The 25,404-nt window shown below is 56.7% G+C and overlaps 1 protein-coding gene across 7 annotated transcripts in view; it reads left to right on the top strand.

Moving 5' to 3' along the window:
- Window positions 1-24,898, top strand: part of ZDHHC3 (zDHHC palmitoyltransferase 3) — a 55,062-nt gene extending 30,164 nt beyond the window's left edge. For 3 of the 7 annotated variants that reach the window (XM_081816483.1, XM_081816472.1, XM_081816474.1), the window contains 6 exons: window positions 1,183-1,307; window positions 7,205-7,301; window positions 7,969-8,050; window positions 8,161-8,256; window positions 11,949-12,079; window positions 22,799-24,898. In XM_081816483.1, coding sequence (XP_081672609.1) covers window positions 1,183-1,307; window positions 7,205-7,301; window positions 7,969-8,050; window positions 8,161-8,256; window positions 11,949-12,079; window positions 22,799-23,056 — 789 coding nt within the window. In that variant the 3' untranslated portion in view covers window positions 23,057-24,898. Of the gene's footprint in view, window positions 1-1,182; window positions 1,308-7,204; window positions 7,302-7,968; window positions 8,051-8,160; window positions 8,257-11,948; window positions 12,080-14,590; window positions 16,211-22,006; window positions 22,332-22,798 lie in introns of those variants that run through there. The other 4 variants (XR_014144375.1, XM_081816493.1, XM_081816487.1 and 1 more) reach the window with 4 other exon arrangements.
- The last annotated feature ends 506 nt before the right edge of the window (window positions 24,899-25,404 follow it).

The following is a 25,404-nucleotide window of genomic DNA, read 5'->3' as shown; positions in this document are numbered from 1 at the left end:
CTCCACGCACTGGGCATGGAGCCTACTTAAACAAAACCAAAAAAAGCCCTCACCTCTAGAAACTTCTGTGGTTGCCTTGGCTAGTTGGCGGCAGCACAGTGGCTTCTAGAATTGTTGTCACTCTCCGAAAGACCCGGAGCCTGCTGGGACAGCCACCTTGTTTGATTCCTGAATCCATAGCAGTGAGCACCAAGTAGGCACCTGGTGAGGATCAGTTACTGGGACCTGGCTGAGGCCTGGACACGGCCTGTTTTCCTTCTGCTCAGACGAGCACCAGCCCCAGTAGACTCTGGTGGTATTTTGGGTCTGCCACCCAAAGGTGTTGACAGAGCAAAACGCCAGGTATTCACAAGCATATGAAAAGGATGGGATAGAGAATTGGAGGGCAGTTCTGGTCAAAAAGCAAGTCAGATCTGAGGGCAGTGCTCACAGTTGCTTTTGGATTCATAAGAACCAAATATAGATTACCGATGCTTCACAACAGTAGGATTGGTAAAAAATAAAACCCGATTCTAGTTTAAACAGTTCAGAGCTGCAAACTTAGGCCTGGGAAAACTGAACTGTCAGGTGCGATGCCCGCCAATGAATATTCGAAAAGGCCAAAGCTGTTACTGGGAAATTTTAACGCAGACTAAAAAGTAATCGGTGAGTCAAATCCTCACAGTAATATTTACATAGGAAAGAATGGATTCAATGAAAACTATTTCACTAAGATGAAGATAGAAAATTATCAGGAACATGGGGTGCCTGGGTGGCTCAGTGAGTTGGGCATCTGCCATCAGCTCAAGTCATGGTCCTGGGGTACTGGGATTGAGCCCCACATTGGGCTCCCTGCTCAGTGGGAAGCCTGCTTCTCCCTCTGCCCCTTTCTCTGCTCATGCTCCCTCTCTCCCTCCCTCTCTCTCTCTCTCTCTCTCTTTCTCCTCAAATAAATAAGTAATCTTTATAAAAAATTATCAGGAACAATGTAACTGTTCACTCTAGAAAAATCATTTACTTTTCCTCCGGAAAATTCTTTGTCCGTAAGTGTCCATCGGTGTTGGCATAATTCTGAACACACATGTTGTTGGGGTAAAGATGTCCTGTCCGTGTGGGTAGTTGCCACTCCCAAGTGACCATCTGCACCGTGGAGCATCAGAACTGCTGGAAGCCCAGCCCTGATGCCTTTTCTCTTTCCGACAGGGGGCGGTGCCCAAAGGAAATGCCACTAAAGAATTCATCGAGAGTTTACAGCTGAAGCCTGGACAGGTGGTGTACAAGTGTCCGAAATGCTGCAGCATCAAGCCCGACCGAGCCCACCACTGCAGGTACACATGTCCCCCCCGCTTCCACCCCCGATCCCCGGCCCGCTTCCTCCCCTCCCCCACCTCTCACGTGCTCTGGAGCAGCACCCCCCACACCTGCTTCCCGCACGAGTGCCATCAGCAGCAGGACTTCTGAACGTCCCCTACTCTGGGCACGTGACCACTGTGACTGAGCCCCGATCTCCATGAGCTCACTAGATTGGAAAGGGCGTTTGGTTTGGGCTCAGGACGCCTGTCCTGAGACCTGATGGAGGACCCTGCCAGGCCCTTGACTGTCTCCACCTCTGTCTCTGTAGCTCTAAAATTAAGGGGTTCCTGCTCTTCCTACCTCACAGCTTTATTTATTAAGGCCACAGGAGACAGAGGTTTGGAAAATCATTCTGAGTGCCCAGTACTTGACCCATTTAAGAGGTGGGTCCTACTCACTTGACTTTCAGAGGGAAACGAAGGGTCTGTGCCTGAGTGGAGATGTTTCTTTAAAACAAAACTCCTCGAGGTTGTGACAATTGTAGGATTCGGCCCAAAAAGCCATTTCCCCATCTCGTGTGTGGTGATTTTTCCCTTTGGTTTTCAGATGTCTTTGTTGTTTTGAGTCTTCTCAACGAGAAGGCATCTAGCTAAAAACTGCATTTTATCACTACAAGGGGACTTTAAATGCTAAATTACACTTGGTGTCACTTGGTCCTTTTCTCAGACCGGGGGGAGGGGTGCCGGGAGGGGCACACCGAGCTCACACTCCTGGTGAGAGCCACAGACAGGCGTGGGGCCCGGTGTTTGCGGCTCCGGTCCAGGGCTCTTTCCACTCGAACTCCGGTTTGGGGGTGACTTGTGTGGTCTGATGGAATTGTACTTATGTCTTTCCGTCAGAGAGAGACGGCGACCTCCCCAACTAGTTGGCCTCTCTTGAGGGTGACGGCTGAGGAGCTTGGACAGGGCCTATGTTAATTGCTGTCTCCCGTGGGGTTTCCAGCAGCTTGGAGAAGCCGAGCCCAGCGTGGGGCCAGTTTACCTCTGAGATCTGTGTTACAGACGAATTCAGGGCTTGCTGCTTGTGCCTGGGGTGGAGGCGCCTGTCTAGCCTTTCCTGTTACCCGGGGCATGGGAAGCCAGCTGTTTTCATTGCCTGAGTGAAGGGGCCCCGTCTGCTTACGTGGTTCCCCAGGCCCCAACTTTGGGCAGCCCAGTGTGCTGAGCCGGCTCCCGCCTCGGAGTTGGAGAGGTCAGCGCTGGAAGCCCAGCAGTGCCCCCACCACGCTGTGGGGCCGCGGACCAAGCAGCACATCTCTCCGAGCTCAGCTCTGTCCTCTGCAAAGGGGGTTGTTGTCCGGCAGCTTGTCGTGAAGGTGAGACATGAATAACTGTGGGAGCCCGCTGGCTCCCCCGGCAGAAGCCATTAGTTAGTAGAGGCGTGTGCAAGCGGCCGGGCGCGCTGGGCTTCCAGGCTGGACCAGCAACAGGGAGGCTCGAGCTTTGTAGGAAAGAACTTTCGGGTGACCACAGTGGTTCTTTCTCTTCCCTCCCTGAGCCCTCGGCTGCCTCCACTGCCTGGCATTTTGCTCACCGCCTCCTCCTCGCCTCTCTCCCCAGGATGATCCGAGGGAGGTATTCTTGAGTGCTAGTAAACAAATCAGCTTGAGCAAAACAAGAGCTGCTGATTCAGACGAAGTCGAGTGAGGATGCCTGTGTGTCGCCTGCTCCCGCATCAGGAAGCGTGTGCTGATGACCACTTCTCTGGGAGGGCTTGCGGCGGCCCAGGCCATCTGGGGACCCGCAGTTCGGGATAAGCACCATCCCCAGCACACCAGACAGAGCTGGGTTTATGACTGCTTAAGCCGAGAGGCCTGCCGCCTGGCTCGAGAGAGTCGGAGTCAGTGTCCCTGCTCGAGTGAAGGCGCGTGTCTGTGTGCGTGAGTGCGCACCTGGCTCTTTGCATCCTCTCCTCCTAACAGAGCCCCGTGGAATTTAAATCCATCCCCATTCCCTGACCGCAGATGCTCCCTGACCCTGGATGTGTAGATGTTCCTTCCAGCCCGGTGGTGTGTGGGTGCGTCTTCTTTCCACCGAGAGGCATTCTGGAACGCCGGGCTGCTTTCGTCCTGGCATTGAGGACCATGGAGGCCTGTGGAAATCCTGGAGAGGGAGCCATTCATGCTAACGTGGACAGCCATGGTGTTGGGCTTAAGGGTTAGGTTGCTCTTGCACAAAGAGGTGGCGACCTGTGCCCCTGGCAAAGCCTCACACCCCTCCCCAAAGCCCCCACCCCCACAAACACGCTGAGGCTGAGACAGTCACGGATGGCTTAGGGTCCCTGCCAGATTCTTATGTTGTCTCTCTCATGGTTGTGACCACCAGTAAAATTTATGTAGCGCTAGTATTGTTTTTAAAGCATTTTACCTACATCATCTCTAACCTTGGGAGATGGGGACTAATTCTGCAGAGCGCGGTTCGGAGAAGCTAAGATGCTTTGCCCAGGGCCCCACATGGGGATTGAGAGCAGTGTTCTCTCCGCCGCCGCCGCACCAGGCTTCCTCACCCAACATTGTTGCAGAGCTGGGACCATGATGTGGTAGAGGCTTTTTTGCAGGAGGTGTGGGGTGAAAACCTGGACGTGGAGCAGGGTCCACCTGGTGCCCTCTAGCTTTGTTCTTTGCTCGTGCCCTGCCGGGCGTCCCAGTCTGATGCGATGGAGCCGCTTCGCAGGCCTGCTCTTTCCCCATCTGTAGCTTCAGGGACTGCACTCAGCTCCCCCTTGCTAAGGAGGTCCTGGGCCTGGCCCTGGGCCGTAGCGGTGGATTAGACGTGGCCCTGACCCTTGGGCCTCCCGCTCAGGCAGGGCAGGTGCACTTTTCCACCCCGATACAGTTTGGTAAGTGTCTCTGTAGGGGGAGACGCAGGCCCTCGGGGACACAGCTATGTTTCCACAGTGGGCCATCACCCAGGCTTGGGCAAGAGCCCCAGCCAGCAACTTTGGGGCCTGAGAACCAAGAGCCTGAGTGAGCCAATGAGCTTGTCAGGCTGTACCAAGCTTTTGAAGGAAGTACTTCGGGGCCTGAAAAATGGCAGGGAACCTGGAGGAAGAGGGAAAGGAGGGGCATTGCCTTCTTCTAGAACATTGATTTAAAAACACAGAAGGGGCTCAGGAAACCCTAAAGGCAGGGACATCAAAAGATGCCTCCGTGGAAGATGTTCGGTCTTTGCAGCGACTGTTCCTGCAGCTTGGGACGTGCTCCCAGCCCGCGGTGCCTGAGCCCCAGGAGCGCACCTGCCCAAAGCGTCTCGCAAAGGGGCAGCGAGGGGTGCCCAAGAGGAGGCTCAGGAGAGGGCTGGTGCTCACAGGAAGGAAAGAGCAGTAAGGAGCCCCAGAGAGGAGAGAGGGAAAGGGCCCGTGTCTGGGGAGGGGACACCTTGGAGCCCCGCTGCCCACCCAGCCTCTGGGAGTGGGAAGAGGGCTGGCTCTGAGGTGACCGATTCCCCACTGGGGTATCCGGGGTTGTGGGAGGCCCACATTTTTTCTTCCTCAGGATGGATAGGGCCCAAGGTGGAGCAGGTGGGCGGGACACGGGCAGGCCTTGCCCTTGGTGTTCTCCAAGCCCCAAATGTAGAACCATTTGGGCAGGTGGTTTTGTGAGCCGTGTGTGAGACGGTGCCTGATCGGGGCCCTCACCATGCTCATGGATGGACTCCCCACCCACATGCACCCCGCCTGGCCCCAGAGCCAGCTTCTGAACAATACTGCATGCCTTTGCAGACAGGAAGCTCAGAGCCGGGCACTCTGGGCCAACTTCTACTCTCAGCGGCTCTGCTCGCTTGTCCCTGCTCCCTGGAGGAGGAGGAGGCACTCTGACGTGGCCGCCCAGTGACACGTAGCCCACCGTGAAACCCACTTCCTGGGGTGCACGCCGGGGCTCTTTAGAGGCTGGGAGGAGAGCAAAGGATGGATTTGCTTGAGAGCTCGTTGAAACTCAGGCGGCTTTCAGAGGATGTCAGGCCACTTGGCAGCTCTCTGCTGCTGAGCAAACACTGCCTCAGAGCACCCACTAGAAACCCCTTGCAGAAGGAGGCACAGATGGAGGAGAAAGGGCTCAGGAGCCTGGGGCAGGGAGGGGCTTAACCTTGGGAGTTTGGTCCTCAGATTGGGAGGGAGCTAAGATCCCAGAGCTGAGGAAGGACGTGCAAGGTGGCTCTGCAGAGGGAACGTGGGGCCTGGTGGCTGAGGCCCAGGATGCAGGGAGCGGCTCAGTCTTCACTCTCTACTTGTCTGTACTCTTAAAATTATATCCTGGGAACAAGTGTTATTAATTGAAATCTATACTATACATATTCATATGTACTTTTTTAATTAGTAACACATGCACACAGAGAGACGGGTACCTGACTTTCTCTTTATTTCTGTCTGTGTCCCTTTCATGCCTCTTCTTCCCCTGCCCTCCTGGCTCCCAGGGAGATTCTAGAGCTGGGCCAGCCTCTCTGAGATGTGCCCATTCCCCCCTATATTAGTGAGGACCTTCGAAGTTGTGGAACAGAACCAGGGTGGAGACTGGCCAGGCCCCCACAATCAGTCCTCACCTTGTCCTTACAACACTTTCTGTGGATGGGGAACCCGAGGCTCCAAGTTTGGCCATTCTGACCAAGGTAGCTCAGCAGGCCCAGGCCTACCTTACCACCAAAGCTCACGCCCTGCTCAGAAAAGGCTGCACGTCCTCCTTGGGGTGTGGATGAGCCCGCAGCTCCGAGTTGGCCATGGCCTAGCCGTGGGGCTCTCCTTCAGAGTGGTCTGTGCTTCCTGGCCTGGAGTCTGGGGAGCAGCTCACCTCCACTCCCAGGAGAGCTCCTCCTGTGCTTTCCCTGCCCGGACGGGCGGCCAGCCAGAGCTTGGCAGGTGTGAGCTCCCCACGCCGGAACGTGACACAGCCCTTCCACCAGGGTCCACCCGCCACAGCCCAGAACCTGAGATAAAGTTAGCTGTGAAAACTAGTGGAAAGAAAAGCTGGTGTGAGCCAAGGGGCTTTCAAAACAGAAAACACTTTAATTGTATTATTCCCGGGCTTATATTTACAGTATTTAAAACTGTTTTGAACAAATGACACCCCCAAGATCATTTCAAGGAGCCTATGTTAAATTGAGACAGGACCCATATCTGGTGAGGCTATCTGTTGGCAAAGGGGTGTGTCTAAACCCGAGTTTGGGGAGTAGGTGCTTTCAAGCCCCCAGGAACCTGCACTCCTGTTTCAGATTATTTTTTCCAAAAAGGGATGTTTGCTGTCGGATAAGCTTGAAACAGTCCCAGTCCCAAAAGGAGCCCAGTTACAAGTTAGCAATTTGCAAATTAATGGGATTTCTGATCAACACTTAAGCTCAAATGCATTCTGCTTTTGCAGCTAAGTGGTGGTTACTTTCCAGCTGAAAGGTTCTTGAGGGGCACTTCCTGCCGCCAAGACATCCTGCCCTTGAGCCCACTCTTCCTCTCCCAGCGCCCTCTGCGGTCAGCCACGCCCTCCCAGCTGGCCCCTGGCCCTCGGATTTTGGGTGTTTGGGGGAAGTTGGGAGTACCTGTTTTCTGTAAACCGCCTCTTCGCTCTATCCTCTCAGTAAACCAGCTTGCGGCTCACTGTGAGCACCAGAGAGCAGCCTCTTGCTCAGCCCCTCGGTGCCACCCTGTTTCATGTCAAACAAGAGAAGGGGCCTTGTTGACCAATGACTGTCCCCTGTTGGGAATGAGTGGGACCCTGGGGGTCCTGACCCCGCCTTCCAGGCTCTTTGCCACACCCCCAGCAGTCCACCAGGCAGTGCCCGAGGAGGCCCTGTGCTCGGAGTAGAGCTGGGGGGTAGGTTCTCTGCTCTCCTCGGGCCCCTGCCGCCGTGAGGACACCCCTGAAGGTCTGCCTTATGGGCCCTTTCAGCGTTTGTAAGCGGTGTATTCGGAAGATGGACCACCACTGTCCCTGGGTCAATAACTGTGTCGGCGAGAACAACCAGAAGTACTTCGTCCTGTTTACAGTAAGTCAGCTTCCCAGGCCTGCCCCACCCTCCGTGGAGCAACGGAGCGCTTCGGTCCTTCGAAAATTCTCGGCACTTGCAGTGTCTTGTGCTGCTGGTTCGGAGTTTTGCCTGGCCGTGTAGGCCTCCGCCTTCCCGCCAGAGCGCTCCTGGGCTCAACAAGTGCCTGTTCCTAAGCCCTCCACTTGAGCACCTAGCACATTGGCTCAAGTCGATCGTCTCTAAGCAAGGGCTGTGTGCTGGGCTCCCACCCAAAGTGTCCAGGCTAAGTAGCTACAGAAGCCAGTTTTGGTGGTGACTGCAAGCCCTCCCTCAGCTGCAGGTAGGTAGAGATTTAGCAAGAGGGCTGGAAGAGCCCTTGGCAGTCAGCACCCTGAGTTTTCAAGTGCAGGGCAGCCACCGGCCCGGAACGCCCTGGCCCACCTAGAGCCCAGGTCACACCCGGCGACGGGCGCTTGTCTCTCCTTCGACACACACTCACCTTGGTCCCAGAGCCAGGGCGGGAGACCCCTAGGGGAATCACCAGAGGCCTCCTGGCTCTCTCCCAGTCAGCCCTCAGCCTTACTGAGTGTTCCGGGATGGGAGGTCCTGAGCACCCCTGTCCCAGGAGCCCGCACCGTCAGAAGGTTCTCACAACAACGGCATCTGCCCTGCTTTCCTGTTTCAGATGTACATAGCTCTCATTTCCTTGCACGCCCTCATCATGGTGGGATTCCACTTTCTGCACTGCTTTGAAGAAGACTGGACAAGTGAGTATGTGCCAGAACTCCCCATCCTGCTCCAAGGGACAGTGTGCGACCCACGGGGGGCGGGCTCTTGGTTTGTGTCATGGTGCCAGGGGCCAACCCCATTTTATTAGATCTGCTGCAAGCCTACGGACTGACCAGGGAAGGGACAGCAGAGGCCCGAATCTCGCTTCATGAAAAAAAGCAGCCCCCTAAAGTCAGTTCCACAGGTAAAGTAGTGAGCTGGACAGACCCTCTAGCCTAAGCGTGCCCCGCAAGAAGCACGTCCCAGGGCACGGGAGCCTTGCCAGGGAGAGAACCTTTGTCTCCTTGTCTTTAAGAAGAGGCACTTTAGGGGCGCCTGGGTGGCTCGGTTGGTTGAGTGCGTCCGACTCTTGATCTCAGGGTCGTGAGTTCAAGCCCCACGTTGGGCTCCACGCTGGGTGTGGTGCCTACTTAAAAAAAAAAAAGAAGAAGAGGCACTTTAACCAAAAGTCATTTCATTCCAATCTCACAGAACTCCATTCTGAACTTTTGTTTTCTGTGGGTGTTTTTTAACTGCTTCTTCACCAAGCCACACTGAGATCGCAGAGCAGCTCCTTCCTGCTTTAGTGGAATCCATTTCACGCACAAACGCTGAGGAAGGAACTCCAGCCAGGAGACCACACAGACCCTGAGGGAAAAAATAGATGCTGGGAAAACAAATGCAGTTTTATGATTTTAAAGAAGAATAAAAATAAGAGAGAAGAGAAAAAAATTTTAATAGATGCTGGAGGAATTAAGAGAGGCCACGTGCTGGGCGAGAGCTCACACACGCACACTCAGTCCTTGAGACAAACATCTTGAGCAGAAGCATTACATGGGCCTCCTTTTCCATTGCACCACCCTTCAGAACCTCGCTCTTCCTGTACGTACTGTCTTCTTGGGCACTAGCTTGCTGTTCTTGTTCCCCAGAACTGGGGAGGCTGTGGGAAGGATGGGATCTCTAGCTCCCGACCTGCCCCCTGCCCGGCCTGGCCTGGCCCCACCTAGGGGAGGAGAACCCCATGAGTCTCAGTCAGCTGGGGCTGCCATGACAAAACACCACAGACCCCCCTCCTGACCTCACGTAACCCTCATCACCTCCCAAAGGCCCCATTTCCAAATAACATCACATGGGGGGTGGGGCTCCCACCTGTGAATTTTGCGGGTGACACGGTTCAGTCGGTGTCACCGTGCCTCCCAGTTTTTGTGACTGCTGCAGTTCTGGTACCAGCCAGACGGGGAAGGTCAAGCTGCAGAGCTGGGCAGGGCCCCAGCACTTTCCTGGGTAAATGTTCTGCGAGTGCACACACCCTGCTAGGCCCTGGCCATCCAGTCCAACTCCAGACGTGGCCTTGGCAACTTGGCAGTGGAGTCTGACAAGGACGTTTCATCAACCCGTCGCCCCCTGCCCCCCACCCACCGCTGTCGGGTTAACAGACTCAGGCAGTGATGAGTGTGCCCTGGACCGTCTATGAGGCAGAAGGTCTCTGTTTTCGGAGCACAGCTGACGGGCCATGTCAGTACTGAGCGCTGAGAGCCAGCTGGGGTGCACGGGGCTTGGTGAGCAGCGCCTTACTTCAACCTTACGACAAGCCCGCAGGGCAGGAGAGAGGCTCCCACTTAGTGGGTGACAAAAGCTGGGGCTCGCAGGGGTCTAGTCGGTGGCCAAGCTCACACGTCTAAGAGGAGGGCCGTGCTTCAAGCCCCAGTCTGGAGCGGGCTCTTCCAGCCCTGCCTCAATGACCCCGGGGCCCAGGGTCCTCCCTAAGAGTTCTTGGTGGTCTTCGGTCAAGATTCCTGATGGAAGAGGGTCGAGATAGTGGTGCCTGTGGCCGCTAGGCTAGGAGGACAGTCCCCAGAGTGGAAGCCTGCGATTGGCCCAGTGTGACAGCGACTACCGTGACTGCTCAGCCGTGGCCGAGCTGTCTCACATCCAGCTTGTGTAAGAAGGGAAGGGGGTGTCCCCAGAATGAGGGCGCTTTGAGTTGAGGTTTAACGAAGGGTAGAGTGGTAGTTGTACATTTCCTGGGTCTGGTTCCTGCCTCCCCAACTCCATTCGTAGTCCCCAGGGGCCAGCCCAGGAGGGGAAGGGTCCGTGTAGCTGGGTGGGGATGGAGAGCAGGCCACGGCGCCGGGCTCTGCCTCCTGCCCCAGCCCCGGGGCAGCCGAGGTGGGGAAGGAAGCGGCAAGGCGCCTCCATCCAGGGGGCACCGGCCGTGTGCTCATGCTGGGCCCGGGCCGACCTGTGCGGAGGTTCTCGTGAGCTCTCAGCCACGCCACCCAGCCGAAGGGAGAACTAAAGCGCAGAGAGCCCCAGCCATGTGCCCACAGTCCTGTGTTATCGGGCACCACTGCAAGGCTGGTTGTACAGCAGGGAGCCAAAGCCCCGGCCTCCTGGGGCTGCAGGTGTGGGCAAGGCAGACAGCAAGCAAGGACAGGAACAAACATGATTCCACGGGGTGCGGGACAGGAAAGATGCAGGGGCCACAGATTATTAGTGGGGGCATCTTAGCAAGAGCTCATGGTGGGAAGTCGGCTCCAGGATCCTCACCCTGCTGTGTCTGCCTGACTGTGGAACCCTCGTTCTGCCCATCACCCCACCCAGCGGCCAGGCAGGCGGCTGCCACACCTGGAGCCGACGGGGGCCAGCCCACCCAGGCCCTGCCAGCAAGGAAGCCAGAGGGGAAAGTGTCCGCAGGCATTGTTGAGTTCCGAGGGAAGCGTGAGGAGATAAAGGCATTTGGATGAGATGTGGCTCACCTCACCACCTGGACAGCGCTGTGTCTCCAGGCCCGTTGTGGTGAAGCTCCCGCGACGGAGGCGGCAGGGCATCCCAGATTCCCTGAGTTCCCAAAGCCCAGGGAAGCCCAGCCCAGCCCTCCCAGATCGGACCCCTCCAGCCAGGGCAACAGGCCTGCACCCTGGGGCAACGAGAAACATGCACCACAAGCCGGGCTGTGACAGGCCCAGGCAGCCGTCAGCGGGGGCAGGAGATTGGCTGGGATCAGGTCCCCGTCTCCCAGTGTCATCCCCATTCCCTCAGTCCCCCCCCCCCACCGTCTCCCACAGCTCCCTCGGCTTTTCTCTCCAGTTGGGGGTGCTTCTGATTTAGACTTGGTCCAGACAGAGGCTTCTGGTGCTGAAAACAGAACCACACATCTGGTCAAACCTTGCTGCTCTAGGAGGAGGGGGTGGAGGCCTGGACAGGGACAAGGACTTATTTCAGGTCACACCCCCCTGGCAGCCTGGGCTCAGAGAGAGGCCGGGAGATCGAAAGCAGCTGCTCTGGCCAGGCGGCTGTCCGGTTGGACTGACCGTCTCAGTGATGCAGATGCTCCTGAGAGGGGCGTTTCCCAGGGGGCTTGTTTCACCCCTAGCTCAGGGCCAAGCCCAGTAGCCAGACTGCCCCCTCATAGACTTTGAATCCCAAAACCCCTGAGTGATCCTCTGGACCTGCCCTTTCCTGTCCCCCAGAAGCAGGCAGAGGTGCAGGAATGTCCAGCCTGTGTTGTGCTGTCTGAGGGAAGGAGGCTCCCCCTGGCTTCATCTTCATGCCTCAGCCTTGAGGCTTTTCTGGGTCCTTCCATGTGCTGGGCACTGTGCACGGCAGCAGGATACAGACACTGGCCAGGAAAAGAGCAGCAGTTAAGAGGTGTTAGGAGGGGAAGCCCCAGGAGGCACCTGGCCTGTGGAGAAGGGCTTCCCCGAGGGAGTGCTGGTGCAGCCAGATGTGAGGCAGCATGGTGCCCTCCCTGGCCTGGAGGCCAGGGACACATGGCACCCAGGAGGAACCGGGTCCTGCGGGGCTGGAGGCAGGGCGGGAGCCCTGGGGACATCGAGTGGCGCACAGCGGGCAATGGGTAGCAGCTCCAAGTCCCACACGACCCTTCTCTTTCAGAGTGCAGCTCCTTCTCACCACCTACCACAGTGATCCTCCTCATCCTGCTGTGCTTTGAGGGGCTGCTCTTTCTCATTTTCACATCTGTGATGTTTGGGACCCAGGTGCACTCCATCTGCACAGATGAAACGGTAAGCGGGCAGCCTGCCCCCTCACCTCCGCTCCTGGGCTTGGGGGAGGACCCAGGGCAGGTGCTGCTGGGAGGGCTGCATGCAGGCCAGACCTGGGAGCCCAGTGACCAAGGCCCAGGTGCGAGGTGTGCAGGCCACATCCCTCCATTTGCAGTGACACTGGATCTTACACACACACACACACACACACACACACACACGCCTTCCCTTGCGGCCGGCATAGCAGGTCACACCAGGAATGGAACCTAGCAGCCTTGGTGAAGGGCGCCCTTTGCCAAAAGTCCTTCCCTCTTCCCATGATGGTTCTGTTACACACTGTGCTGTGTCAGGCACTCTACTGGGCACAGGGACACCCTTCCCATCTGAGGACTACAGGCCTGGAGAGAGGATGATGGACAAAGGGGGCCTGAATCCAGCTGAAATGGGCAGGGTCAACTTCCTGGAGTAGGTGACTCCATGCGTAGGTCCAGAGGGCAGAGTCAGGAAACAGCCTGCCTCAAGCATCCCTGAGCTGTGGGCCACAAGCACTCACTTGGCCATTGGGTACCTTTGCTTGGTCTGGCTCTGGTCCTCGTCTATTGCCCTTCCCCCCTGCCCCAACCCTTACCTCCACCCTACCCACAGTTCCTTCGCTGGGAACTTCGAGGCTGCTGGCTGGGCAGGACTGGAGCCCAATCCCCTGGTGCCACAGCCACCTGTCTGTCCTAAGTGTCCAAAAGTCTCAAGGTGGTCAGTCCATTGCTGTGATGTGGGCCTTTCTTTCTTTTTGGCTCTGGGCTCCAGGTGAGGAGGCCCGGGAGGAAGGGGCAGCACTTAGTTTGGTATGAGGAGGAGAGGCATGAGGTCCTGGGCCCTTCTTGGCACTCCTCCTGGCTTCCCAAGGTCCCCCTCAGGTGGCAGGTGGCAGTCATCTAAGGCCCTGTGGGGCGGCTTTGGGCCTGCAGATTAGTCAGCATCAGATGGAGGCTCGTAGGGAGACAGACTCCTTGCCACTGCCACCCAGGCCCCTCCCTGCGGGTGTGGAAAATCCGGGGTTTGGCACTCCCTGGCCGCCAAGCCACCATCTTTTGGATCCGTGGGAATTCCCGATGGTTTAGAATGGGGCGGGGGGGGGCTCTGAGCAACTTTTTCATCTTTTATAATAATATCATTGTAAGAGTTTCTGTAAAAATAGTAGCCAACAGTGTAGACCCGGCTGTGTGTCCAACAGTAGGTGTGACCAGCTTCTCTGCCTAAGAGCCACAGGGAACCCAGAGGTGACCATCCGGCCCACTCTTGCCTGCGGCCAGGTCACACGGGCCGAGGTCTGGGGGAGCCAGAAAGAAAACACACACAGCCCTGGCCCTAGCTGTTCTTCTCCTTCCAGGCCATTCCTAAAGGGAATTGTGTTGGAAAGGAAAGCAGAAAAGAAGGAAGGGCGTGTCTGGGGAAAGCGTGTCTTCCCCTTGGCCTGGACCCTCCCAGCTCCCTGGCCCTGAACAGAGACTTGAGTTAGGCTGGCCCCTCCTGACTCCTCCCGGTTCCTCGTCCTCACCAGAGACCGCGGCAGACAGACCCTCGGCCAGGCTCCTGCCAGGCCCCTTCTCTCCTGTTCTCCGAGCAAGGGCACATCCTCAGGCCCTGCCTGCTGACCAGCTCCATCGGAAGAGGGGAGAAGGGAGGGAACGGGCTCCCTCCCCAGCCTGCTTTTCCTGTGCGACTCAGTGGGGGGAACAGCCCAGGCTCTGGACAACCACCGAGGTGGCCTCTGGTCTCGAGTCTTCCCAGAGGAGCACTAGGAAGACCTTTGCCATGTCTGGGGCTGGCTGTCTGTCCAGGCAGCCCCTCTAACCTCTACTAATCCCTTTCCTTCCTCCTCTGTGGTGGCTTCTCCCCTCACCCACGGTCTCTGACTCCTGGTCGACCTTCTCAGGTCTGCCTTGCCCGCCCCGCTAGGCTGGGGGCTTCTTGACCTCCCAGGCTGGTGGGACCACAGTGCCAGAGCGGTCATTTCATTTGTTCCTTTTTTTTTTTGTCTGCAAAGTGGTCATAGTCGTGTCAAACTTGAACCTACCCAAATTAAAGGCCAGCATTGGCTGTCACGATCCCGAGCCCCTTCCAGCTCTGAGGCTTCTTGCCCCAAAGCCTTCCCAGCAGCCCCACACACAGCCAGGCCCAGCACCAGGCCGGAGCCCAGTCTGCGTAGATGTGGCTCCTTCACTTAGCAAAACACCCCGGATCCACATGCCTGTAGGAATCCTGGCTCAGCGGCCTGTGGATTTGCTCACTTTCCCCTCCCTTCCTGGAGGGACTTGTAAATATGTGCCCACATACCCCCACTCCCCCCACCAAATTTTTTTTTTTCCTTTGACACTTTCGATGAGAGAAGGAGAAGAAAAATGTACGATGTAGGCAGCTCTATGGCTTTAAAAGGAAGCATTGACTTCATTCACCTCAAGCTAATGGACATCCCTCCCCAAAAACCACAGCAATAAAGTGCTTGACTGAAAGTATGATTGTTCTTGTTTTCAGGGAATAGAACAATTGAAAAAGGAAGAGAGAAGATGGGCTAAAAAAACAAAATGGATGAACATGAAAGCCGTTTTTGGCCACCCCTTCTCTCTAGGCTGGGCCAGCCCCTTTGCCACGCCAGACCAAGGGAAGGCAGACCCATACCAGTATGTGGTCTGAAGGACCAGCACTGCCGCCCAGACACACAGCACAGCACTACCGTCCCATCCGTTCTCATGAATGTGTAACCGAAAAAAAAAAGCAAACCAACTACTCTCAAACTTTTTTTTTTAATGTCTCAAGTAAAATGGCTGAGCATTGCAGAGAAAAAAAAAAAAGTCCCCATGTTTTATTTTTAAGAGATCATCCTTTCTATTTTTTGGTGACCGAAGCTGCTCTTCTTTTTTTCCTTTTTTAAAAATCACTTCTCTGGCCTCTGGTTTCCTCTCTGCTGTCTGTCTGGCCTGACTAACGTGGAGGGTGCGGTCTCCGGGCCATGCCCGCCTCGACTAACTGAGGGAGCGGCTGGCTGGTGTGCGGATGGACCAGCCCGGACGCCTGGTGGGGGATGTGTAGGAGAGGCGGGGGGGCCGTGACCTCCTGCTGCCCAGGAGGCCGTGGCAGGCGCCCCCGTGGGACTTAAAACATCACCGAAGACGGATGCTTACCTCTTGTGGCCGCAAGGGGCAGGATCAGGGCTGGAGCCTAAGAAGGGCCCTTGGCTCCGCGGCCTTATCCCCCAATGTGGACATGGTTTGCCTCCTTGTACTCCATGGGCTTGGGTGTGTTGAGTGACTTTGGTGGGGGGGGGGGTATCAAAGGGGTCTTATTTGTATTCCGAATCACCAGTTATATTCCTGCTGATTATTTGGAAGAGTGTGAAGGAGAGACGTTTTTCCAGCTCTAAATGCCTTACACAGTCAAGAGGAGAAAACAAATCATGCGATTTCAGGTTTCCTTTGTCACGGCTGCTTACTCTTAGCACCCCTCCCCCTCCCCGCAAGGTGGCTGGTTAGCGGCGCTAATGCTGAGTGACACGGCCACATCCCCCCGCGCGTGAACCTCCTCCACCCCATTTTGTAAATCTCTAAAGCGGGTTCCCTTTCTGATGTTTTAGACACCTACATGTGCACGTAGCCATGTCTTACCTGTATTTTAACCTGGGAGGCCGTCGTCCTGGCCTGGGGCTGACGGGGATGCAAGGTCGGCATCACGGCCCCCAGACTTCCGAAAACTGGCGGATGGCCACCCCGCTCCCGGGAACCGGCCTTGCCCCCTGGAGGCACTTCCCCTGTGAAATCCCCCTTCTAAGAGGAAGGCCGGAAGAGAGTGGGGAGATGAGGAGGCCGAGGGACAGGGAGGGCCCAGCCAATGCAGAAGTCCCAGAAATCAGAGGACTGACCATCTGTGAATTCGTACACGTGGATTTGGTTTTTTATAAGTGATCACCACAAACCTCCTTTTTTAGCCTGTGCTTGGGGTGGGGTAGGGGATAAGGTTTATGAAACCCAATCCAGGATAGGGAGGAAGCGCATCGAGCCATGTGATTTTTCCATGAACAGTTAAGTGGAACATGCTGCCTCTTTTCACTTCTGTCCGTGCTTCCACATGGAAACAAAATGCAATAAAATTTTTCCAAAACCTGTTCTCATTGAGCCATGCTCTCTCACAGTGCTGCCTTCAGGGAGAGCCGATCGTCCGGGCCAGGCGCGCTGGCTGCGTAGGGCCTCTGTTCCGTGGCTCTTAAAGGATATTTATTTCTGTTCCTCCGCTTGCACGAGGTGTCCGCTGTGCTGTTTTTAAGGACGCGTTAGCCAACCGCCCTTGACCGAGCCTGCCCACCCCTGCCCCAGCCTCTTGTTTGGCTTCTGCCGCCTGAATCCCAGGTTACACCTTCCCGTCTGCAGAGTTTGCTGGAGCGCCCGGCACGGGGGAGAGACCGTTTCCCTCTGCGCACCCAGCAGAAAGCAGCGTCGAGCCGGAGGAAGGCGCTGGAAACCTCCAACAGAGCATTCCAGCGCTTTGAGGAGCTCCTCCTCATCCGTCCCATGTCACCAGAGAACTCCACGGCTGTCCCCAAGGCAGTCGACCCCGGCTTGCCTCTCCTGTTCTCTTGACGCCCTAAGTCAAGGCTGAGGTCTGAAGCGGGTTTGTTGTTGTTGTTGTGTTTTTAATCTAGTGTTGAAATCTAGTTTATAGCATTTGTTTCCCATGGGCTCCTTTTTTTTTTTTTTTTTTCCCTTTTTAACGGTTCACTGAGGTGTGTGAAGAAGTGTGGCTGTGACTGGAGCCGTTTTGAGGGCTCTGGCCCGCTCCCGCCCCTCAGGCGTCCGTCCCTTGGGAGGCAGCGCTGCTTCTGGTCCTCCTGCCGGGGGAATGTTTTTGCATATTTGGATGCCCTCCAAACACTCCATCCTCAAGGAACTTTTTTTTTTTGAAGTGACCCAGGTTGGTTCTTTTTCCCATGGACTGTCTGAGGAATGCAGTAGATAGTGCTGAAAACATACTGATTTTATTTTTTTATTGAGTCCTAAACATAGAAATTCATCCTTTAAACCTGAGCGTCCTATGCATATCCTTCCCAGAGAACAAGGCTGCTTTCGACATCCTGTACGATTCTACCTCTGGGCTTTTACAAGCCCTGTGGCTGAAAGCAGGAATGTTCCCGAGCCCTTCAGCCAGAGGGAAATGCTGCCCTCGGAAGAGAGGAAAACCCCGGGTTCCCTGTGGTTTTCCTCGCTCACTTTCATCGAAGACGGGAGACGTTTTGCCGGGAGCTCAGTGACTAGGGATGGGGCTGTGGGGTGATCGGCCCGCAGCCTGGCACCCACACAGGAAAAAACGGGCATCCCTGAGCACCCCCCAGTCTTCCCAGATGGCTGAGGACAGAGGACAGGTCTCCACACAAAGGTGGCCCCGGCTTTTGGCTCCGGCACAGGCGCCCCGACAGCGCTGGGTGGTGCGCACTGGGCATTGAGCCCGTGGCAGCCGTGGTCTTTCAGAGCGTGGGCCCTGGAGCGTGGCAGGGAAAGACAAAGGGGAAGGTGAAGTGGCGAGCTGGGTTAGGTGACTCCTCCCCGCCTGGCGACCTCAGGCGTGTGCTCCTAGCAACCGGGCTGAACATGCATAGGCCTCCATCCAGGCAGACCTCCGCCTCTGGGCCCAGGCTTGGTGACCTCGTGCCCGCAAAATCAGTTTGGGTGGCAGTCATGTGTCACCGTTTCTTCTGCGGAATACTTCGTCTCGGAAGAACCAAAGCGAGACACCTGGAATGACCAGTTCTTTCTCATTCGGGCTCGGCCGCCAAGAAAGTTATGAGCCACCTTCCTGCTGCGGGGATCTGTCTGCTGAGGGGGACTAAGAACTGTGGGAGGCGGGCATCACCCAGAACCCGGAGGCTTCCGGAGGCTGCATTGGACTCCCCCAGCCAGGCTAACGGGCCTTAAGTTCCTCTCCTCTCGGGGCTTGTAAGTGCATCAGCCCCAAGGGTGAGCCACCCAACTGAGCCAGGGGTCTCAACATAGAAGGGGTCCTTAAATACCAAAGAAATGGGGAGAGAGGAAGATCTTGCTAGAATCCCTCCCAAGGATCTTCTTGCTTGTGGTGCCCTGAGGCCGTGCGCTTCCGAGTGTGGTCCCCAGACCAGCAGTGTCAGCATCACCTAGGGACTTGTTAGAAATGCCCATTCTCAGGCCCCGCCCCGGACCTACCGAACCAGAAATCCAGCAGTCTGGATTGAACAGCCCTCCAGGAGACTGACACGCGCTCAAGTCCGAGAGTCCCCGTGGGGCGTGCAGGGGTCCCCCGGGGGTGGTTGGTCCCTGATGCCTGCCAGTGATACGGTCCCACGTGGTGCTGGGTGGGGTGGGCCGACCAGGAACCCCTCTCCCCCTCACCACCCACAGCCTCCCCAGCAAATGATGCTGAGCAAACAAGAAAAGCCTGTTGGTTTGACGGGGAGCCACACTGTTAGTCTGGCCGGCAATCCTCCACATTTCATCTGTCCACCTGGGTTCTGCACCGAGGGGTTCAGTGGATATAAAGCCTTCACAGTGACACGGAAACCAGTCGCTGGCCAGTCTGCTGTCCCCGAGTGGAGACTTCATCCCCCCCACCCTCTCCCTCAGGAAACAAGTCCTCGGTGGCATGACCGCCGTGAGGATCCTAGCAAGTCGGGAGTCGCCCCCAGGGGTCCACCCGTGCACACGGGAGCCAAGGAGGAGTGTTTGCAGAAGCCCCTGGGGGAAGCACATGTCCTGATCTGTGGACATAAGGATTCCCCGAATCTCTGCTGCTGAGCTTACGTAGCCTGGTGACCAGGCATTTACGCCCCGGCCCCACGCAGTCTCTGGTTCAAGGCCCTGCTCAGCGACATCCTTCAAGTGTGACTTTGGGCCTTCGCTGACTTAAACCTCCGTGATCTCACCTGTCAAACCAGGGAGGCTGTCTTAAATCACAAGGTCAAGGCGAGGATTGAATGAGAGTCGTGACCGGAACTGTGAGGATGGCGTCCGGCACCCGGCGTGGCTTCAGTAAACGTTAGCGCTGCTAGACCTCTGCTCTTCAAACCACGGTCACAAACGGTTCATGATCCGTGAGACCAGTTTGTCGGTGTGCAGCGGCCTTTTTAAAAAATAACTAAAAATGGGTTACAATTGTGGACTAAGTATCGTTTCGTGAAACTTTGTGGGGGGCGGTGCCGGGTTGCACAGAAAAGTATTGTCCAAGCTGTGGGTTGCAGGAAAAGGACGTGAAAGTAGAGATGAAGAGAGAGTGTTCTCTGGCCATCTAAGGAGGAGGGACGTGGCGCGGGCAGCAGTGTCCCCAACTTTCTCCGTCTGATGATGTGGGGAGCGGGGCGGGGGGGCAGACAATGAGCTCTTGCTCCGTGAGTCTCAGCTGAGTCCTTACAAAGCCTGTGCTTGGGTCTCTGCCTCCTTCGGGAGCCTTAGGCCTGGTCCGTTCATTCTGGGGACTCTGGTGGGTCGTGCAGATTACAGTTCATGTGTCATCCTGCCAGAGGGGGCCCCCGAAGCCCCAAGCCACACCCTCCCTACAAGAGATGTTGGCTGCGGCCGCTGCCCCCTACCCAGGAGTCAACCATTCTTGTTCGCTTGGGCCTGAAGTGGGTATTACTGCTGCCTCTGCAAACCTCCAGCTGAAGAACTTTGCCTTCAGCACGCCAGTAAATCCACACAAAAGTCAAACTTGGGTCCTACCAGGAGAAAGAAACCCCGTTGGCTCCTCCTGACCCCGCGGGTTCAGACCTTCAGACCTCTCTTAGGCCTCAGATGCATTTGGAATATTTTCTTCTGTCCAGACTCAAGAGTTGACCTGGATGTTTGTCCACTTACCTGCTCAGGAACTTCATCTGGTGGATGGGCTGGGCTCCGATCTGGAATGTTCTTACGAGCTTGGTGAAGAGGTTGAGTGTCATCCCAGAGTGCTCGCCACGGAACACAGTCATCCTGTGGGGTCTTTGGCTTCCCTCTCCCACTCTGGCTTTTTCCTCTGCCTTGGTGGTCAGCACAGGTAGAGTGAGAATTTGTAGGAGGATTGAAAACGCCCTGGGCAGAAGGAAGACACTGGTTCTCACCCCGGTTCCGACGACCAACGGGAGACCCTCTGTTTTGGCCACGCAGACCCTCTGTTTTCCCCTCTGCCAAGTGTCAGTACCAACACCCACGTCCTGTCAGGGCGGTTGTGAGGATCCCACAGTCATGGCTTTGAGTCAGTGTGGATTCAGTCAATCTGCCATTTCTGGGTGTCCCCTCTGTCACCTGCCCTGCCTCCTGATGTCCCAGCTTCCCTGAAATCGTGCTTCAGATGCCTCTCTTGACAGGCAGCAAAGGATTGCCCGGGAAGGGAACACAGCATCCCCCAAAGCAAGACCCCTCAGGTGGCCCCTGCAGCTTCTGCTAAGTAGGGAGGCCTGGCAAGGGGCCAGTCTGTGAGCAGCACAGCATCCCGGGCTCTTGACCTACGCGAGGCTCCCTCAAAAGAGTTGTCAGCAAGGTCCATTTTCTGGAACAGCTCTTCTGTTCTGATTATGACGGTAACAGCCACTCGTTGGTGAAAGCTTGCAACGTGTGGGAAGTCCACAGAAATAGATACGAACCACCTCAGACCCCATCCCCAAAGGAAACTACAGGTCCCATGACATCATGTGCAACTAACCTGGCTTTCTTGCCTTGTCACCAGGGGACAGGATTTTCCAGTGTGACACAGAACTGTATCAGCACCATTTTTTCATAGCTGTGTTGTGTTTCACTTTGTAGAATCGCAGACTTAGCCATCTTTATGGGCGTTTCGATTGTTTCCAGCTTGTCACGTTGTTACTCGGTGTTGAAGACTCTGTTGCTCACATCTTTGTGTCTCTGATTATTTTTTTAACCTTTTATTGTGACGTAATTTCCGACTTACAAAAAGGTGGCAAAACAGCACAAAGAGCTCCTGTACATCCTTCCCTCAGTCTTTCCAAAGGGAGCCATTTTATATAACCACAATACAAATACAAAAACCGGGAAAAGTATTGATTGCGACCCTTAACGGATCTCCATGCTTCATTCGGATTTCTCCAGGTGCCCCCACTGAGACCCTTGTCTGTCCCATTGCATCGCTTGTCATGTCTGTGTCGTCTGCTCCAATCCATGACACTCCTGTCTTTCTTTCATGAACTTGACCCCCCTTTTTTATTTATTTTTTTTACTTTTTTTTTTTTTAAGATTTTATTTATTTATTTGACACAGATTGAGAGAGACAGCAAGAGAGGGAACACAAGCAGGGGGAGTGGGAGAGGGAGAAGCAGGCTTCCCGCCGAGCAGGGAGCCCGATGCGGGGCTCGATCCCAGGACCCTGGGATCGTGACCTGAGCCGAAGGCAGACGCTTAACCGACTGAGCCACCCAGGCGCCCCGACCCCCCTTTTTTAAAACTGAGATGAAATTCACATAACATAAAACCAACCGCTTTAGCGTGTGCAGTTCATTGGCATTGAGTATACTCATAATGCCGCACAGCCATCACTTCTGTCTGGTTCCGAAGCATTTTCATCAGACTTTGACCCTTTTGAAGATTAGAGACACCTTGACTAGGTATCCGGTAGAATATCCTTCGATTTGCGTCTGTCTAATGTTTTCTCACAATTAGATCACTAGATTATGCGTTTGGGGCAAGAAAGGCACTGAGGCGATGTTACCTTTGATCCGGTTAAGGTGAGACCTGCAAAGTTCCCTCACTGGTTTGCCCTTTGTCCTTAGTATCTTCCAAGGAAATACCTTGAGATCAGATTCTTTAAACGACAATTTTTTTTCAAGAGCCGAGAAACTTGAATCTCTGAGATGGAGTGGGAAGAGAGAGTTCTGGAAAAGAACTGGCCCGGAGGATGGGGCAGGTCTCAGTCTGTGTGTGTGCCTCAGTTTCTCTTTCTGCATAACAGAAGGGATCATACCAGTTATGTGAGTCTCTTGTGTGGCAAAGAAGAGAGAACCCAGAACGAGGTCCTCAGAGGTCGTTCTGAGGGGGAATGAGTCGTGTGAATGAGCAGTGCCCGTGCCTGGCAAACCCCAGCAATTTCCCTTGGCTTCCGGAAGAGGCGGAGAAGGCAGAGGCCCCGGTGGGGCTGAAAGCCTTTGTGGAGGGTGCTGTGGCCTGGAGAGCTGACCTGGCTGTGCCTTTAACTCCTGCGGGCTTCTCCCCTCCCCCCCACACCCTCTTTCTGGGGCCTGGCAGCTGAGTCGCAGCCGACCGATGGCCCGCAGCAGGTGAGTGGGCAGCTTGGGAGCAGTCGCTGGGCGCGCCTGCCGCCCGAGCCGGGCCTCCCCACAGCGAGCCTGTGCGCCCCCCGGCTGCCCGCTGCACGCTGGCGCTAGCTTGTGCACACAGTCTGCTTCCTCGGCCCCCGTGTTTGTGCCCTGCGCTCTCCCCTTACTGCCCGCACCCCTTCTTCATGCTAAGTCAGCTGCACCTGCTGGGGGGGCGTGGCCCAGAATCCCCAGGGAGGACTCAACTTCTTAGTGCTCTCAGGGCCCGTTCCATGTTACTCCTCGGCCCTGGGCGCCTCGGCAGCCTGGCCTGACCTAGCGAGGCTGGGGGGACCCCGGCCCCTGCTTGCTGTGCCGCTCCCCACCGCTCCCCGCTCGCGCCCCACTGACCTGGCCCCGGGCGGGCTGTGTCCCGGCCGCCCCCCTCACCCCCGCCCCCGACCCTCTGTATCCCGTTGTCCCTCCAGGGCATCGAGCGCCTCAAACGAAAGCACCAGCCCAGGGAGCGCAGGGGCAGCTGGAAGTCGGTGAAAGAGACCTTTGGTGGGGACTTCTCCCCGAGCTGGCTCAACCCCTTCTCCGGACCGTGCGACCCAAAGCCTCTCCGTGACAGGGACTGGGTGCGGCAGGCGGCCTCGCTGTCCGACACGGACAACACGGAGACCACGGAGGAGCAGTCGGAGGAGAGGAAGGACGAGGACTCCGTGGAGGTGACAGATGAGTGACGCCGCCGTGGGGGGAGAGCCAGGCACTGAAAGGCCACTGGCAACCTGGCTGCAGGCGTCGTGGCCCCGGCGTGGCCGTGACGCGCCGCCCCGCACCCCTGCCCCCCTGCCGCTCCCCGCGGGCCGCTCACGGCCTCTGCCATCCCCTGTACCCCTCCTCCTCTCCCCAGGTTGGGCCAGGTCTTGGCGGGGGGACTAGAGCGTGACAGGAGGATGAGGGACTCTCAGAGGCCATCCAAGGAGGGTCTGCCCAGAGCGGGATTGGGTGTCCTTCCGAGACGGGGCGTCCCTGCACCTGGCACAGCCTCGCCAGCAAAGGAAGCTCGGATCGGGGCAGAAAAGAACTTGCCTTTGGCTTTTCTTGGGATGTCTGTCTTCTCTTGGGAAGGTTGGGCCCTGGCTCCTGGCTTTTGAGAACGACGGCCATGATGTTAGGATGGAAGGACAGAGCAGGGCTGGCCTTGGGGACCTGGGGTGGGACGCTGACATCAGGACAGACCAGCCCAGAAAGGTTGCAGGATCCCAGCTGTTCCCCGGCGAGGCTCCCCTCCACCCCCGAGCTTGTCTAAACCAGGAGAAGGACGCGGCTGCCATAGCGACCTGCGCGGCTCGGGCTTGGTGTGAGGGGGACCCCAAACCGGGCTAGACACACACACGTGCGGGCCGTGCCCAGGTCGGAAACACGGGTCAGGACAGTAACCGTGTCACAACAGAGGTGCCAAAACTCAGTCCCCATTCCGTTCCACAGACCCTAGAATCGTCACTGAGGTGGACAGCTTGGAGCCGTCCAGAGGTGGGGAGGGGGAGAGGACCTGTGGAGATGGGGACTCTCTGGCCTCCCCCTGACAGCTTAATTCACTTGCCCTCTGGACAGAGTCTCACATGGGCATGAACTGCCCAGAAATCTGTCCGGCCTGTGTTTTAAGCCACTTCTCACAAGGTGGGGACCATTTTGTCTGAGAGGGTGGGTGGTGGCCGGGGGCTGCAGACCGGCGAACCGGGAAGACAGACAGACAGACGGACACACACACACAGCCCACACTCTACCAGGATGAGCCTGGTTGAGGCCCAGGGTTACCTACTCGGAGGGGTCGGTGGTCCCAGAGCCACCCGTCCTAATCCCAGTGCAGAGCCCTGGGAGGACATCCCACGAGGATGGCAGGGACCTAGAGCCACCAGGCCGCAGGCCTATCCTCCTGGTCCGTATCAGCTTTAGTATTTACTCATGACGATGGCCCGAGCCCTGGTCGGCTCTGAAGGCTGTTCCCTCGCAGTCTGGGCAGGGCGAGGCCACTAGCCACTCTGGGAGAGCCCTTGCCCATCACGGAGGCCTGTTATTTGCTGTCCTAACCCGGAAGGCAGCCCCCGGGCCACCAGCATGGCCAACTGTATACCAAAGACTCCACACCACAGAGAAAAGTAATGCCCCCCCGGAGCCCCGGAGGAGGCAGCCGTTAGAATAAGGGAAGGGGGTCCCCTGGTCACCGCTGGCAACGTCAGGCCCGTGGTCACAGGGGTGCTGAGGCTCCAGCAGCCCCCCTGAGCCAGCTCTGAGTGCCCGGTGGCTTCGGAGGCCTGTTACCTGCGGTCAGACCCCGTTCGGGGGGTCCGGACGGGGCCACGCGGGTGCTGATCCGTCCAACCCCGAGCTTCCTGTCCTCGCTGTCCTCCTGTCACCACCCACACGGTGGCCTTCCCTCTGCAGCGGCTGTTGAGAGCCTAACACTGTGCTTGCCTCAAACTGACAGGATCGTAGCTGTTGTCAAAACGACCAGGGCCACAGGGAGGGAGGCTGGGCGCAAACCTCCACCTCGTGCTCTGAATAAAAAGCTCTTTGCTTGACCTCGGTGGCTGGAGTCTCCTCTCTTCAGCAGGAGATCCCAGGCCGGACCCCTGGGTGGCGGTGTCCTGCCTCTGAGTCACCTTGAGGACACCTCTACGAAAGTCTCTTTTCTCCATTCCCCGCGTAGGAGACAAGGGAGCCTCACACACAGGCAGGAGCTGCAGGTGGAGAGTCACTCACCAAACCTCTCTGGGTCATCTCCCTCGGGGGGAGAGGGGGGGTGTTTCCAGCAGAAGGAAAACTCACCTTTCACGCAATGAGCATTTATTGAACACCTACTGTATGCCAGGGAGGTGGGCACTGGGAGCAAGAGTGCCCAGCACTGAGGGGTTTTGACTTCAGAAGCCAGGCCACTGCCCCTGAATGTCATGCACATTACACACAAAATAACTCCCATTCAACACAGGCCTCTGCCAGAGGGGATCCGCTGGGGTTACAGCCTTTAAGAAGGGCCCCCCCCACCCCCGGCATCCTGGGTAAGGCCCAATAAAGAAGCCCTACCCCT

Source organism: Leptonychotes weddellii, chromosome 1, assembly GCF_054177405.1.
Source record: "Leptonychotes weddellii isolate Sample4059 chromosome 1, ASM5417740v2, whole genome shotgun sequence".
NCBI classification, from domain to species: Eukaryota; Metazoa; Chordata; class Mammalia; order Carnivora; family Phocidae; genus Leptonychotes; species Leptonychotes weddellii.
The sequence above is the reverse complement of the archived record's forward strand: the minus strand, read 5'-3'. Positions and strand labels throughout refer to the sequence as shown.